This window comes from Anneissia japonica, unplaced genomic scaffold, assembly GCF_011630105.1.
Source record: "Anneissia japonica isolate Jap-2015-1 unplaced genomic scaffold, ASM1163010v1 scaffold695_len1296351_cov181, whole genome shotgun sequence".
NCBI classification, from domain to species: domain Eukaryota; kingdom Metazoa; phylum Echinodermata; class Crinoidea; order Comatulida; family Comatulidae; genus Anneissia; species Anneissia japonica.
Window position 1 is genome coordinate 36658 of NW_022740852.1, and position 18420 is coordinate 55077.

At 34.5% G+C, this 18420-nt stretch overlaps 1 protein-coding gene across 3 annotated transcripts in view; it reads right to left on the bottom strand.

The window, feature by feature from the left end:
- The window catches only part of LOC117118366 (piwi-like protein 1), a 29761-nt gene that overhangs the window by 3785 nt on the left and 7556 nt on the right, over positions 1-18420 (bottom strand). For all 3 annotated transcript variants that reach the window (XM_033262944.1, XM_033262942.1, XM_033262943.1), the window contains 16 exons: positions 16155-16447; positions 15994-16068; positions 14649-14814; positions 12528-12723; positions 11840-11952; positions 9812-10006; positions 9371-9559; positions 7597-7684; positions 7257-7343; positions 6620-6760; positions 5705-5815; positions 4331-4519; positions 1999-2211; positions 1774-1862; positions 1108-1213; positions 565-756 (listed from right to left, as the gene is read on the bottom strand). In XM_033262944.1, the coding sequence (XP_033118835.1) occupies positions 565-756; positions 1108-1213; positions 1774-1862; positions 1999-2211; positions 4331-4519; positions 5705-5815; positions 6620-6760; positions 7257-7343; positions 7597-7684; positions 9371-9559; positions 9812-10006; positions 11840-11952; positions 12528-12723; positions 14649-14814; positions 15994-16068; positions 16155-16377 (2373 nt within the window). In that variant the 5' untranslated portion in view covers positions 16378-16447. The remainder of the gene's footprint in view (positions 1-564; positions 757-1107; positions 1214-1773; positions 1863-1998; positions 2212-4330; positions 4520-5704; positions 5816-6619; positions 6761-7256; positions 7344-7596; positions 7685-9370; positions 9560-9811; positions 10007-11839; positions 11953-12527; positions 12724-14648; positions 14815-15993; positions 16069-16154; positions 16448-18420) is intronic.

Sequence of the window (18420 nt, forward strand, 5' to 3'; positions counted from 1 at the left end):
CGATGTATTTCAGCAAGTATTAAAACATTTTAGTTTTATTTTAGGCCTTCTTCAAAATACCTATGCCTACAGCAGATGATTTTTTTGCCGTAAAACCAAAATAGTTTCATCCATGCCAACATTCCGGTCGATTAGCGTGAGCCCTGACTGAACTCTGCAGAAACTTCACATCGATCTTCGCATCGCGATGTAAAACAAAATGTCGGAAAACTTTTCTTTGACGCATGCGCATTTGCATAAATGTCTACACACACACACACGCGATGTGAAACAAAATGTCGGAAAACTTTTCTTTGACGCATGCGCATTTGCATAAATGTCTACACACACACATACACACTACACACAATAAAAAACATAGGAAATAGCAAGAGTGATTACAATAGTTCCTATTGCATTACATGCATAGGAACTAAAAAGTTCAAACAATTTAGGGGGACCCGGGCCGGCTGGCGCCCCTTTGAATCTGCCACTATACACATATTGTAATAGTATAAAACGGCATTCTTTTAATAGTTCATTTTATATTATTATTCTTGGCTGTAAAAATCCAACACAACCTACATCTGTTCCTAGGATCCTTGTGTTAATGCGCTTCTGTACAACTACAATAGCTAGGCTTGGATTGTAGTTGGCGCCAAAGGATGCAAAGCATTCTGACAGTTGTTTCTGCTCATAATCGGCTACCATGCTCAGTTGGCCATCACCAACCCCATCACGGAAGATGATGATTTTCTCCGGGAGGGCATGATTCAACTGAAAGAAAGATTGGAAATTAATACTGTATGTAGATTGAAAAATTAATATACAAAATCTAAAGATCCTTCTCATATATTAGAACACCCCCTGCTTCTGCTTAACGTATGTCTTTATACATCCTTAAAAAAAAAAAAAAAAAAAACTGGCTTGTTACAAAGGTGGTAAGTTCTGTTTTACACGCTGTGTTTTTATGTGTGGGTAATTTCATATTTATCTTGGTATAGATTTTCTTTCAATCAACACTAAATATTAACAAACAAAATACAAATTGCCTCTCGTGTTTCAACAACTTTCTTGTAAACATGGATATTGTAGAAATTAATTATTCCTACCAAGAGCAGACCTTACCTCTGCATACTTCTTAATTGCTGCTAAGAAGCAAAGTCTTAATCCATCAATGAGCTCTTGATGTGGCATTTGGAAGCAGACCCTTGAATACCAACGCGTCAATAGGCTGAAAATATAACAAGAGAGCTTTAAAAAAGTTAGGCTTCTAATGAATAATACCATTGGTAAGCAGAGGTAGTGGTAGTTTTAAGGTGAGCATTCAATGAGTCGTAAGACCACTACTGTACAACCGTCAGCCAACTAATCCACCTCTGCTCAATGTGAGCACTAGAAGATGTCATGACACCATCTGCCGATTGTTGGTGGCATTCTGAACGGATCATCATTAAAAATGATCCGTTACACACACGTTTTGGCATTTCACTCTCCATAGAATCGGATCAGCCAACGAGAGTCGGGAGCAGTAAGTGCCCGGCTTTACATGCTTAAGCTACATTTACACGAGACACGATCAAAATGCGCTCAGTGTTGAAGAATATAAACGACGTGATGATATGTTGTCGTGTCATTATCGTGTCTAGTGTAAATGTAGCTTTATGCGATAACATGCATATAATGGAAATCTGGAGAACTAAATATTTACAGCTCATTTACAGCCCATTAAGTATTTAACAGCCAGAACTATTAAATATCATGTGGACCAAAAAATGAAGAGGTTGTACTCACTTGTTAGTACTGGCAACAAATGCACCGATAGACTTCTTGTTTCTTGGTGAGTCATGGTACACATCAATGCCAACCACCATTAGACGTTTCTACAAAACCAAAAGCAATTTTAAAGTTAATGAACAATCCAAGGAAATGACACAAGGATATCATTGAAAAATGTAAATATGCTAAGATACAGTCATTTAATACCCATTAATACACCATAGGAGGCTTTTCATTTACCAATGGTATGTCTAAACTCCACAGTTCCCCACCAAGTTTGCAGTTGATTTGCAGTGCAATCTTCTGGACAACACTACGTAGTTTGTTTGCTTGACCGATTGTCTTTGAGATGATGACTTGTGATGGAACGGCACTCTCATAACAGCAGAGTTTCTTCACTGCGTTGTACCGGTCATCACGTGATGTTGGAAAAATAATGACAACTAACTGCAGCTGTTTAAAATTGAAAAGAAAAAATAATAGATGAATGCTATATGGGGCTTGCCATGCCAAAACCATCAGTTACAAAAACAAGAAATTGTACTACAATATATTCGTATTCCCAACAGTATAAGCATTAAAATGATAGGTCAATTACTGAAATGACTTACTATTGCCAAAGTTATGAGTAAAAGGATTACTAAAGTATACAATACTGCCACATTCTTAAGCTAATTACTCAGTTTAACATTTAGCGACAGTACCCTGGTTTTGCCTCATGCATGGCTTAACAAAGGAAAATTGAAAGAAATTTCAATTTATGCACTTTTAACGATTAAGCACGCCAATTAACATCTCGATAAGATTTCATTGACAGATAAACCGACTAATCAGCGAGCGTCATTTAGTCACGTGATCAAAAACATTTTCTCAGACATTTTAATTTCCTTAAACAGCTGGTTTAAACGCGAAACATACGTGAGCCAAGTCCTAGATGTCTATGCTTTGTTATAGGTACCCAGATTTACACGAGCAGTGCGCATCAGTGACCTGGCCTTTGCCGATAACAAGGTTGACTGAATGCGGCCGGCTTTTCCCTCTTCCTTTGGGCGTAAAATACAGAGGCTTTTACAACAATTTCCCTGCCATGTTCCATGAAATAGATTAACACTATGAATATATGATTCATTTGCATACCGCCTACCCTGAATTCCCTTTCTTAGTCTAGCCCCCATTGTCTAAGGTTTTCATGACTTTGTGGGCTTCGTGTCCTTGTTGACAAGTCAATTAAATAGTACAATCAAAAGGAAATAATTGCTTATGTGCCTGTTTAAATAAATAACTGTCCATTTTTACTGTGAAATACCTATACTTGGACAGATTTTCACTCGCATTCAAACAAAAGCACAGTGAAATTCCACCAGCTTTACAAGGATTCTCTGCAGCGCATTCAACATATATTTTGATAGAGCATACCTTACCAAAAGGTTACCTATTCATGTTATAAAGTGTGTCTAAACAATTCTATTAACTAGAAATTGCAAATTGCAAGAAGTGCTGCGAAGTACAACTGCATATAAATGTTCTTCGAACAAAATTATTTATGCGAGTCAAGTGAAAATAATGAATAATAAAACTATAACAAATAATATGAGACACGACCCATTGTCTATTTTAGAACACTTCTCATTGGTGTCTCTTATACACATCTAGATGTGTATAAGAGACAGATATAAACCAGCTACCAATGATATTTGAATAAGCTGGTCCAGTCCATTGATTTCAAACATTTTTTATTTTTTTTATTTGGTAAAGCTGTATACCTACTACAGTAATTTACCTTTCCATAGAACAGCAGCTTAGCTCAGCCGGCTAATCTGGTGGTAGCCACTGTGTGTGCGCTGAACCGTGGAGATCTCTAGGTCCCCTGTTCAATTCCTATCGCTGCCTCTCCTTGTGTTTAGCTAGAGGGCTGAAATACAAGTTTCATTAGCGCACCGGCTTTCAGATGAGACGTTTAAGCTGTTGGTCCCGTGTGCATTATGGCCCATGTGCACGTTAAAGAACGCAGTACACTCTTCGGAAAAGAGAAGGACCTAATGAATTATTGTGATGTTAAATAGACAATCTTAGCTATCAAAGAGCAACGTTGTTTTTCATTGGGACCTTCGTCTTCAAGGCTAGGCCTATACCATCCTAGCTAGTCTAGGCCTAGAGTAGGATAAGGCTAGCGCGACATGCGGACGTTGGTACGAGTAGGTTAGTCTACAAACGTCGCCTAAAGTAATTGATTTTACCCGGCAGAACGAAAGAAGGAAACTCCGCTTTTCAGTCGTCTTAGGCACTCGTTTTTTGACAAACAATGACCTTTCAGAGGTCAAATTTGTCAAGAATATGAATTGGCTGCTTCGCAGCAATTAATATTACCCCACAAAAATAACACCTACATTACTTGAAATATTTATATAAGCATAAGTCCAAAGAAAAACAAGTCCCTTGCAACAAAATTGATTGTGTATTTACTGCAAACATGCACACCAAATTATTTTTGTAAACGTCTTAAAATATATGCATGCTCACCACTGGGTAATAAAAAAATAATGAATAAAACAATTTATTCCCAGCAACTTACCCTGGGGTTAATGGCATCTCTGATGACCCTAAGGTACGACTCTGTCCTATCATCAGGTATCTCGAGTCTTACAGGGTCAGACATGTTGATGCCCATTTGACGCGTCACTTGAAACATCATCTGGATGAAGTCAGTAGTCCTCTGTGCATCACGGCGGCTAAATACAACCACCCAATCAGTAAGGTCCACCTGAAAATTAACATAATTTATACATTTACTATGGTAATCATACAATAACAGTTAATTATCATAATATATGTGGCAAAGACAAGCCAAACCAGTCACTCGTCGCAAACATCGACTTTTAGATATTAATACAAGGTTAAACAGTAAAATGAGAGCTATAAAATGGTAAAATAATCATTTAAATCCGACATTTCGTTATGAAGTTACAGAAGCTTAAACATACAGCTGTTTAAAGAACAATACTTGAGAAATCAGCCTTTAAAGTTTATGATTTCGGGATTTCTCATGCAGAAACGAACACCAAATTGTTGTTTTAACATTGAAAATTGGTAAAAAAAAAAACAGCATAACATGACATATAAGTATATAGAGGTAGCCAAAGACAAGCCAAACCAGTCACTGGTCGCAAAAATTGATTTTCAGTTATTAATACATAGTTAACTGAAATAAGAGCTATAAAATGGTAAAAGAGTCATTTAAATCCAACATATAAACATACGACTGCTTAAAAACCATATTTGAGATATTGGCCTTCAAAGTTTATGATTTTGGGCATTTCTCAGGCAGAAACCATCACCAAATTGTTAAAAATTGTTGTTTCAACATTAAAAAATGGGAAAATTACAGCATAGCATGATATATAGATATGTAAAGGTTAGTTTAGTGTAATTTTTTAAATTTTGATATTCCAGCATGATTTGGCCATTATCTCTGAAACAGGATTTGCAAAGAGTGACTGGTCTGGCTTGTCTCTGCCATATATACTTTCTTAATATTGACAATATGAATTAAATAATCTAAAACAACCATTATTATCTTTTACATAGAGCATAGGATATATGAGTATTTTTGGTGTAAATCACACCATAAATAATTCCCAAAGTCTGAAGACTTGTTTCAAGTGGGGTTCTTTTGGTGATGAAAAAGTGTCTTCTGTTGTGCGTGTGCAAATGGCCCATGTTGTACACAGAACAAATGGCATAGAATTCTTATTTGAAAAATGGTGCCCTTTTTTAAACTTGAATTTCAGTCCATTAGCTAAAACACAAGGAAAGCATCAGATGGAATAGAACTGGGGACCAAACAAGATTTTCTAAAGTCAAAGACAAAACAAAAATATAACTGCATACAAAAATTGATATTAAAAAAAGATGTAATATAAAATTAGGTTGATCCTGAATAACTTACTGCAGATATAACTTTTTCTCTGCAGACTTCTCTTCCCCAGTCAGGTATTGGAGGAATGAAGGCCTTGCCACGCAGGTGAATCTTTTCTTTAGGGAGAATACGTCCTTCCAACTATTCACAACAATCAAAGACAAAACATTTGAGAAAGGCTATTGACAAGTACTTTTGATTTCTTTTTGACGGTGCTGGACTTTAAATTCCAGGTTGATGAGTTCAATCTGTGTGTATTCTAGAGATTAATATGTACAGTAGAAACCCTCAACTACGAACCCCGATTTAACGAAATCCCGATTTTACGAACATAAAATCAAGGTGACGACGTTATAAAAAGTGAAGTGAAAAATTTAAAAAAAATAAAAAATTTGCTTGAATTGTAACTGTTATTAGCATGCATACAACACAACATACCATACATACTATGTAATTCTCAAGTGAAGGAGGCCCTCTAATGGGCCTCTTCAAATTCAGTGTTTAATAATTTTACTTCTCTTTTAATCATCGTTTTCAGCTTTAAAAGTTAACATAGTGCTTGATTGTTTTATTGAATGATCAATATATATAATAAACAAGTATCTATGGAAGTTGTGTTGGAGTAAAATCCACAATCTAGGTATTTAAGAAGGTAAGAACGTCCGATTAAAAACAAATTTATGTGGGGCCTAGAGTGGGATCAGAAGGCTTAGAAACTGCTCACTGTAGGCCTAGGTCCCCTCAGACTTAGCTGCGTAGGCCTGTGGGCCCAGTGTAAGTAGTACCAGTGCAAATATATCGGAATTTGGGTCAACCCCGATTTTACAAATACCTGCAATTACGAACGGCTCTGGGCCTGTGCCGTACGTAATTGAGGGGTTCTCCTGTATATCAATTTACTATATTTTTCTATGAAAAATAAAAAGAAATTGAAAAAAAATGTACCCTAATTGGAGTTTTATCAAGACGAATGTTCCATTTCTGCAACTCTTCAAGAATTTCTGGATTCCCATAAAGTCTCTCAACAAATTTTGTCAGACCAAAATGTCTCTGGTTAGGGGTGATCCTGGTGTGTGTAGCAAGATCCTAAACAAATGAAAGGTTTGTACATTAAAAAAGTAGCAATACCAAATGTTATGTGAATACAAATTGAACAAGCTCAAACAAATTAAATAATTGAAATTAAAAAACATTCATCGCCGAATGCCCACTAAACTAATGTAATTCCCAACTGTTGATACTGCAACTGGATGTGATAATGTATCCTTGTTTATAGACTCCTGTGCTAACCTTTAAAATGCACTTAAACACTATCACAAAAATACTTTTGTGATTAAATTAACAAGTAATCAAAATAAGTAATTTCATGGGAAAAGTATAAAAATCAGCAAAAAATGAATTAAAAAAGCTTTAGAATTTTGGAAATATTCAATACAATAATAATAATAATAAGATTTATAAAGCGCACAAATCCACAGCAGTAATGCTCAAGGCGCTAATACAATTTAATTTAATACAATGTAATAAATAATATTTTTTCAGGTATCATCACAGACTGACTCTACCATAAATGATAACATACCTTCATGACTCTGAAGTCTGCCCTCATTGCATCGGTCAAGCCTGTACGATATGACAATTCAGGTATGAGGCAAATCACCTCCTCTTGCTAATAATAAAAGCAGGAAACAAGTCAGGAAATGTACTATAGTAAAATGTTGTCGTGAAATGATGTAACATGTAGCTAATATAACCGCCTCTCAGTCGGCTAAGTAGTCATAGACCACGCCCATACGCAATTCAGCACAATGACGCTGCAAGTTATGGGTTATTCTCCTCCCTTTATATAATAAAAAAAATATACATTGTTTATGCTATGAATTATTTCCTATCATTTTGAAAGTAAATTGGATAATTCCTACCCCTTGATTTCTGTTTTTGTCCTTTTTCTTGGGTCTGCTTATTAGCAGTGGTTGGTTTAAGTCCTTTATTTCCTTGTTATAGGAACGTCTGAAACAAATCAAATGCACAATTTATTATTATAACCTAACTCTTCACCTTCCAAAAACCCTCCAACACAACCCAAGACAAGTTATCATTCATTTGCTGGGAACATTGGCATGATTAATGAACTTGGCAAAATACCTTTTAAATATGATCTAATCAATTCAATGATGGGTCAGAAATAGAGGAATCCCTACTTAGAAATAGGGCCTCATGGCACAAGGCATGCAAAAATCAATTACTGACCTCACAGATGGTGGTGGATGGTCCAATGCAATTGCGCAGGGTAAAATAACAACTGATGGTAAGCATGTACCTTCATAGATGTTCTAATGACAAAGACGGAAGGGCACATCACATAACCACTGCCTCTTTACATATTTTGAAAAGACGAGCATACATTGTACGATGCTGCAATTTGATGCAGATGATATGCCCTCTGAAGATTCTTTTACAGAGTGGTGTGAAAGAATACATCTTACTCACTATATGTTCATATTTTGGAGCTTAGTACTGGACTTGGAGCTCATGGTTCAGGCTTTCATGAGGGCTCTGCTTAATCTGATTTTGACTTGTACATGGAGAGCTTAGCTATACTGGTACCTTGGTTCTTCACATTGGTTCAGGTTCACTATCCATGATGGTTGCCAGCGCACATATGAGACTTGTTCATATGCCTCAAAATATATGAACATGCATTTAATGCAGGGTGATTTCAATTCAAATAAAACAAGAAATACTTTCTCCGCGATTGGATCAATGTCATGAGCTAATGAATGCGCATGTAAAAGAAAACTGTGCACTGCCAGATGCATGTCAGTAAAGAGAAGGCAGTCTTGGATTGTTCAGACATGAGAACCAACAATATCCATCATCCGTATATGCAGCAGCAAAAATGAGGCCAATCTATTGAATGCTCCATCCATTTAAATGGATGAAAGTCTTGATGGTACAGCAGTGGTGCATATATTATCAGTGGGGGAAATCAAAGACATTTAAACAATAATATGCTTAGCAAATATTCCTGTCACATGTATCACTGCAACTTAATCCTGTATGGGACATTTAAATAAAGGACAGTCTAAAACTTGCAGCTTCCTGGAAACTGAAAAAAAGTTTGACAAGAAAGATGACAACAAATATGAACTCTTCCCTTTCTTAGCATGTTAAATTGTTTCTCAGGAGACAGAAGCAAAGATCACTATATCTACTTTAGGCGACAGTGTTGTCTTTTCAAAATTGGAACCAAATACAGAAAGACTACAACCATGCCTACATGAGGAGGCCGACACTAGAATAGTTGTTCATGTCTTGGATGAGTTGAAATGTGGCAAAACAAAAATGATGTCTAGAACTGTGGACACATAATTCTGTAGCTAAATTGCATGATCTAATCAACCTGGAAGAATTGTGGATTGCCTTTGGAACTGGTAAAAATTTTAGATATCTTCAAATTCATGAGATGTCTTGTGCATTGTATCCTCAGAGGTGGCAAAGGATTTGCCATTTCTTCATGCTTTCACAGGGTCATATCCTCCAGACTCAGAAAACTCTTCCATACTTTTACCACTATCTCCAGCAAATATTTCTGATATCATCATCCAGTACCTAGAACAATTACTAATTTCTTTAGTATGAAGAAAGCAAGGCTAGAGTTCAGTATGAAGTATTAGTAGTTAAAATGATAGTTACCTGTAGTAGTCAACAAAAGATGTTTCTTGTCCATTGTGGAGGGTAAAGGTACACTTAGGATTCTTGTCCCACGCAATGTCATCAATACGGTACGTCTTATTGTTGTAGCGTGTTAACACAACCGAACCAATTAGCTCGCGTGTACACACTTCACGAAAATTCCTCTGACTATGTTGAATGATGGTGGTCCTATAACAAAATGATAAGTGTTGAGTGCAGAATTTTTTTTTACAATTTGTACTGTATATCTTTATGTGCTATATTTACTTATAACATATGTTTAAAATATAGACTTTTGTAAAATATGCTGAAATTATCTAACTGCCAACCATTAAGGCCACTGCAGGTAAGAAACCTGAATTAAATCTCTACAGATACCATTAGTTTATATGCTGTCTTTATTGACAAAACATCACTGCTTAATTTTTTGTTTAAACTCACATCGATTCCAACACTGTTTCATAGCATAATACTTTGTGCGACATATCTGTCTGTAACATGAGGCCTCCATCATACTCATTGATAGCTGTTATGTATCCAGGCCAGATCTGCAACTTATGCTGTGGAACTTCCACACTCCGGGATGGGTCAAAATAATGACGGCCCACTTGCTTCAGCTTTAATTTGTCCATTACCCTGAAAGTTGAAAGATATACAACTTATAAACTATGACATATTATTGTAAAACTAAAAATACAAGGGACACATATTGTAAAACTGAAAATACAAGGCATATGTACTGTAAAAAAAAATGTTTCCTGTCAACTGGGTGGCCAAAAACATATCCAGTAGGGAAGGACTGGATTTGTTCATGTTTTCATAATTGCCAATGGAACACAAGTCAATCACTTTTAAAAAAATCAGTGTCCCACAAACCCACCCCCTGGGTTCTGCACCACCAGGGTCCCGTACCACTCAATTTTTATGTTGCTTCTCTTATTTGACACTAGGTCTTATACTATAAGTAAGTTGCTTTAGAAACTAACTATGTAGTGAGAAGCATTCCCACACACAAGTTCCCACAGTACACATGGTGAGAAAAGACAAGGTCAGTCACAAACAAAATTATTTAATCAAGCTCAAATTTACCAAGAATGATCTGACTGGGTTAATGTTCTATTGAACCTAGTTTCTATTCCTTTTTTTCTCTTTTTTTTTGCAAATTGTAGAGCAGTTTAAGAACTTATATAATAACACATGGCATGTTATTACAGTAGCTTTTTCAACATTCAAGTGATATCTAGAAAAGTTCTGCAAAATAACATGTGAAGTATTACATGATTACACAAGTTACATATTAAAGTAAATAAATAAATTATTTTAATCAGTGTTCTCCCCAGGGCAATAAGCTGTAACAGCCCTGTTACAGCTTCATTCAGAAACAAGTTTACGTTACAGCTTAAATTTACCGATACACCTTGTATGACTCGTAAATGTTCAGTTTATCAATTATTTATACACAAGCTCAAGCTCTACATATATAATTTCAAAATACAAGGGAAATGCACACTATCTTTCCGTAAATTTGACATTAACAAAGGATAAACTGTAAGCCAGTAGCCAAATAGTGTGTTATCTGTCAAGTTATTTTTTTTGGTACAGTAGCCTATAACTTAAAGGACAGAAAATAAACTACAACAAAATAAACATACACAACCAACTGAATGGAAAATTTCATTTTTTTAAGCCAATACACTGTAATTAATTCTACTGAAAAATTTATATTACAAAAATCAACACATTTATTTTTTCTAAATACAAGTCACAGTGTCAAGTGCATAATACTTTGCTATGTAATTACCATTTTATTAATTATTATTACAATTTTAAAAATAAAATACCTTAAAAAAAATTAAAAGTAATTTCCTCTGGGGATGGTATAAGGCCCTATACATTTTTCTATTAGTTTTTCACCCTATGTAGGCAGGAAAAGTGATGATATATTTTATTTTGCTAAAGCTAAATATCACCTTTGTGTTGTTTGCTGGTGCATTGATATTCAAGGTAAAACATGATTGAGATAGTACATACAATATAGTAACTATTCAATTTTTTTTTTAAATGGAAAAAATAATTAAAAAAAAAAAAAATAAAAAAATAAAATAAAAATAAATAAATAACTTTTTTTCCCAGCACCACAGAATACATATATTATGTGCTGAACGAGGTGTTGCCATGGGTTTTCCCATTACAACTTAAAAAAATCCTGGGGAGAACACTGTTAATATTTTATTCAAACAAATGTAGAACTTGTTTAAATATAGCAGTAAAAGCATACTGCCATGGAAATCTAATAAACTTAAAATAAAATAGCATGAATAGAACAATGACTTAGAAATCAGGGTGCAAGTTACAGTATGGATTGGAACCCTATGAAGTACACCCAAAAAATGGGTTCTGCTTTAAATTTATTCTAGTGAAATATATTTTTCAATCTTCCTATATATCTAGTTAAAAGAATCTGCATACCTTCTGAAAATGACGTTATAAACACTAATACAAGCCTCAGGGGGAAGTTCTTTGACTAGTTTTAAGTTTACCATCACATCCACTTTGTCAGTTGGTCTAATTGACTTGAACACCTATTAAACAAATCAACATAAACCATTAGATCAGGTATATGGCTTAATTAATTTGGTTGCTTTACAAACTGAGCTGATGCCAAGTTGATATGCTCTAAAAAGGTAGTTTATTTTTGGTCCCGAGATAATATCATGAAAAAATATTGGCATGGCGCTTTCCATGTTACCTATTTCGGTAGGCCAATCATAGGTCCTAGGTCATTGTAAATAAACGTTTATAAAGATATGCTTGTGTTTTTATTGCATTATTTATTAATTTTCACTCTGTATACATTGTATTTAAAATCCTGATTCTCAAAGTGTTTGATTACACACAGAGTAATATACATCGATAAAGCGACACAGCGCTTATTCAAGAGCGGCGCTTAACGAAAGAAATCATGTTTGATGCGGCGTTTCTTCAAGCATTTACAGTACTTACAAAAACCATTGCGGCTTGCACAGTGGCAGAGATTCCTAGGTTATAAAATCAGCTGGTTGCAAATATTTCAATACTAAGTGTGTAGAATAAACAATTCTGGAATGTGTAGTAAGACGAAATTTCAACTGTTAAAAGAAGAAGAGTGACAGCCTACCTGAGATTGCACTTTGATTGGCAGGTACAAAGTGGCACCATCAAATGCCCGCACACTACCAATCACATCACTGTGCTGGTACAACAGGTGGGCACGCATATTTCGGCTATCAATCTGTGGTTCGTATGATACCGCATATTGATAGACAGCATCAGTTTCACAACGGAGATGAATGTAGTTTGCCGATAGCTCCACTCTGAGAAAAATAAAACAGGAGAAATTAATTTTAATGCAAATCATAATATGGAGGTTGATACAATCTTCCAATTATCAATGTCTGTCATTTATTCGTTAAAGATCTCCTTCCTAAAACCTCATGTATACACTCTTATGTTATCCAGCAATTTGAGAATATATTTGCTTATAGAAAAATATGAAAAAATAAAATATGACAAAATTGTCCAAGAAGAAAACACAGGATAGGTAAAGGAATGTTTTAAAATTCAAAATATAATTAATGAAGTTGCTCTAGAAAGTAAGGTTCTATACAGGCCAAATAAAAAATTACTAACAGTTTTACAAATGAACACATTGTCTCAGTCCACAAAAGCAGTAGTTTTTTCCCCCTGAACAGTATTTACATGATTGATACACAAAAGGATATTTTTAGACACCTCATCTCTATTTTTGGGCCAGGCTACAGAGTGGTGTGGGAGATTGATTCAAAATACATACAAATACACAGAAAAAAAGAGCAATCGTTAACAATCCGACGGGATAACCAAAAAGCGAAACAAATCATTGTTGAGTGGTTCTCCAAGGTTAAAAACAATACATGTAGTTATAAATTGTTTTATCATGCAGGGATGTCACCACACTGGTAGGCGGTGGACGGGCCCGTCCAGCACTCAACATTTCCAACCAGGATTTACAGGCTCCCGACCACCACTATTATTTCAACAGTTTACAAATTGTAACAAAATAATTAGTTCACCTAAACACAATAGACAAGCTAAATTGATAAAGACAAGAAGAAAGAATGCAATAAATGTTTCCGTGGTTACGTTAATTGTAACAAAATACTGCACTGCCCTGCTATTCATCGCTAACTTAACTGCCTGGGCCCAGTTGAATCATAGCGAACATCGTGGGCCGGCATGACACGGTTGCTCTGTACACATTCAAAGGTTAAAGTTGAAATCGTGACCATTCAAGTGTTTTATTATGAGAGCATGGTCCGGGGCAGGAAGATTATTAAAAATTTACGAAACCTGATTTATGTTTTATTTCTTTACTTTGTTTTCATTTTGTATTTTAAGTTTTTCACTTTTAATTGTATTTGATATATAAATGTGTGTAAATGGACAAAAAAAAAATAAATGAGTGCACATGAATCAGTGACATACACATTCATCGTGGTAATCGTCAAACATGTGAAATCACAGCAAACAATGTGGCTGGGTACTCGGATCGACGCTTTGTCGCCGGGATTTGTTCATTATTATTTTTTAATCTAAAACAAAGCATGTCAACTATTGAATTTAATTAGGCCTACAGTAAGTCTCATCTTCATCTGTTTCGTTGCATTCCTCAAATTCTGGCCTAGGCCTACCTGGGCCTGGCCTAGGCCTACCTGGGCCTAGCCTAAATAAATTGCGTCAGCTAGCCTTGGGCCTAGGCCTGCTCGACTTACTTAGGCCTTTTGGTTTTTAAGAGCTTTCACGAATACAGCGACCCCCCTCCCCCGTGAAAACGCGAAATGATCGCCGACCGGCACTCCAAAAGGATGGTGACATCCCTGATCATGAATGTTTTTTATACTGTTTTCAATAATGTTTTTACAGTGATTTTTGATCATTTTTCATGGTGATTTTATATTGTATTTACTGTATGCTACCTGTTGTTGGTGTTTACACTGTTGGGAGTGAAGTTAAAGGGGAAAAAAACACTAAAAATATTCGTACACTACAGCATACATAAATTAAAACTAAATATCCAAATTCAGAATAATGTACAATGAAAGATTAAAAAACAACATAAATTAAGAATGAATAATATTAAAACTTGCTTTATTTAAAACCTAACATGTTTTGGACATTATCTCTGAAACACTATTTGCAAAGGAGCAACTGGTTTGGCTTGTCTTCTCAAATAAGTTACATAATCGTATTAAAATCTCACCTTGTGCCACATGTTCCAATTTTGTTTTCTTTATTTTCTATACTGATATGTATTTTTTTCATTTGTTCGTCTACAGCTGTCTCAGATGATGGTGGTGGTGACTGCTTTGACGTCACACCTTGAGGTGGAGAATGCCTTTCAGAGACCCTTGACAGCTGACTCTCTCCTTAAAGTCCATATAAAATGCATAATGAATAATATACAACTACAAAGAAGACAATCTTCATGACTTTGTAATGACTTCCTGACAATGAAATTAATTCTGATTGTGAACCTGGTTTGAGGTAGAGTAGTGAACTCTACTTCCTAAGGTATTGGATGATTGGGACTACCTCCTGACCATCCAACAAACAGAATAGAATTCACTGATTTACTGAAATTAAGCCATGTATTTCTTTTACTATACTCATAAATGCTAAAAAGCAAACCATCTGTCTACATTAGCAATTTCAATCTGTGAGTGTAAAAATACGGAGTTCACATAGGCATGGGTCTGGTAGTCAATTTTGGGTAGGACTTTTCTTCTCCAGAAAAGTGTAAATTTGGCACACAAAGGAAAGTACTAGGAAATACAGCATCCCTTACTGGGTTGAACTGACCAATAAAATGTTATTACCTAATTAATATTTATAGATATCATACATAAGTTAATATCATTGAATATTTGTTAATATCATTTAATGATGTCATTACGAATGATCGTTTTTAACTACAAAAACACTTAAAATTGTATTTAGAAGTCTGTAAAATAATATAAAATGTTATATCAGCTAAGAAAGAAAGATTCAAACAATAAAGTGATATGAAATTAAGTTTAAAGCAAGAAATATCAATCATTTTCAGTATATTACATTTGAACTGTGCATGCTTGTTCAGGCATACTGTACAGTAAATCTCTCTTTTTGATCATGAGGGAACACTTTTCGCATGGATTCACCTTATTTATAAAAAGAATAACAACACTCATTTTGGCCATTATATGGTGATGTTTTCATTTAGAAATCACTTCAAATGAATACTTCACAGTGAGAACAGGAAACTTTAGCTCTGTTTAGTATTATTCTGTTCCAGAAAACAGTAAAATCCAAGTCATTTTTTGTGTTTAGTTGGCAAGAATTGTACTTTGTAGCATAGGCCTAGGCCTACTCTCACCACACTGACGTGCTGAAATTTGAACTCTCTGAATTACAAATTTTCTCATTTGCAAACTCTGTTCGGACAGAGGGGTATGTAATTGGGAGATGTTACGTACTTATATAAATAAACAGCATTATACTGCAACACATTAATATCAACATTTGGATCAATAATAATTTACAAAATACAATACATTTTTAATTCTTACCAATTGGAGAAAATCCTCTTCCATAGGACTTTGGTTCAAAATCGCCTTTACCACTTGGCATTCTGGGTTCTGAAACTATAACAAATATGGCAATCAATTCGAAGGTTACAACAAAAATTTAAAGGAATACACAAGCAATTTAAACATATTATTTTGCTCACCTCCATTTGATTCTTCTTTTCCTGTTAATTGTTGTCCTAATGCAGCTAACATGAACCCTCTTCCTTTAGGACGGGAAGGCACTGGGCCTACCCTACTGCTATCACCATTACTATGGAATTTTACAGGCTCTGGCCTTGGGCTACTACTGGCACCGGGGCGACGTGGTTCATCCAGGAGCTTGAGCAAGGCAGCTCCTCGACCCCCACGTCCAAACCCTGACATTCCAACTTAAGCAGATATCTATTCTAGAGTTAATCAGTTACTGGCATATAAAATCAAACAAGACTAGCACCTGAAAAAAAAAAAAAAAAAAAGAGACAGTAATTAATTATTTTTGGCATATAAAATCAAACAAGACTAGCACCTGAAAAAAAAAAAAAAAAAAGAGACAGTAATTAATTATTTTTGGTATAGATAAAATACAACCTTAATAGCTCATTTGGGAATTAATATTTCTAAGGTCTCGCGCACAAAATGAGTTGCATCAAAAATTGAGTTTATATCACATTTGAGCCAGATGTGAGCATTTCAAATTTTGGTGTACTGTACGAGAACCACGTTTTTAGAAAATTGGCTTAAAAAATAAACTAAAATGTCCAAATAATAGGGCTAGAATTAGAAAATGTGTGCAGAGAACACTGTTTTAGTAATAATTCACTTATAAAGTACACAATCATAAAATAAAAGTATCAAGAAGTTATTCAAAAACACTAAAATTAAAATTTTGTAAAAATTTTGACTTTGGCCTAATGTGGTAAATATCTCGATATGATTTCACCAACGATGCATCTTCTTTTGTGGTGAGACCACTCATTTCATCTGGAAAAAAATACAAAGTTACCATTGAGCCCTCACTGATTATACAAGTACAATTCCAGCCAGTAACTTTTACCCTTAACACTGAGCATGCACCACACTGGCTATAGTTTGTAATTATGATCCAGTGTGTCTGGTTTCTGGGCCCAAAATGAAATGCCATCTTTCCATGAACCCTTGAAAATTTAATGAATAAGCTCATTTGATTGATAACATGGAAGCATACGGTAATGTTAGTTACAATTGTTGCATACTGTATGTATGGATGCAGCCTTTACAATGAAATTGGGCAATTTCATAGTGCAAAGTGATTTTTTGTAATTTTTTATACTTATCAAATCCCATCAAGTTTGGTATCAAACTAAAGCTCATTTTATATAGAATTAAGATCTGAAATCAATATTTTGGTATTTCAATGGTAAAATGTGAAAAAAATGATCCAAATACATAGTACTTTTAAATTTTAAAATATAGTAAAAAATAGCTTACTTAAATACAATTATTATGCAGAATGTATATGTTGGAAAATTCTAAATTCATGTTATTTTACAAAAGAATAGGTACTATTATCATTTTGAAAGGTGAAAATTATAATTTTTAAATAATAAATTATTTTTTTTGTTTTTTAAAAAATTTGGTTAATTTATGTGATTCTGCTACCAAAAAAGTGATTTTTTTTTTAATTTCTCCAAAAGTATTGATTTTTCAAAAATGAAAGTACAGGTGATAATAGACTACCAATAGATATATCAGAAAATAATAGGCTTTAAATAAATTTTTTTTATATTTTTAGAAATAAAGGTTTAAAAAACGTGATTCCGCTACCAAATGTAGTATCGGAATGACGTGTATTTCCGCTACCAAAATATGCTACCCACGAAGATTGCAACAAAATTCAACTTCTTTTCCAAGTATCAAATGGATTAACAAATTTCAATGGTTAAATGATACAAATAAACAATAATTGAAGCTTGGATCAACTTTGTTGTTCAAATGCAAGTTTAGGTATGGGAAAAGGGCGAGGTGTATTTTTCTCATAAACTTCCAATAAACTTTGCTTCAAAGAGGTACTTGTTAATCAAATAAATTTACTTATAATAAACAACGTATTTAAATTTGTATGGTTGGTTTTTACTTCACCTACTAATTTTAAGTGCTTGCTATTGGCTCACAAACCAGTGACGAATGTATTCTTATGCAAAAAGAATACTGCATCACTTGTTATTTTTTTGTCATTGAGATCGCACGAGTACCAAAATGCCATTAACTGCTGCAGAGAACTGATGCTTTGTGAGGTTTTAATGCTTCAATATACAAACAGATTGACCATTAACATCTGTAATTTTGTGGAAATTCACATGCTGCTTTTGGGTGTTGTTAATATACTTAAGAATCACCAGTAAATTATAGCAATATTCCAATGTCATTCCGCTACTGTCATTCCGCCAC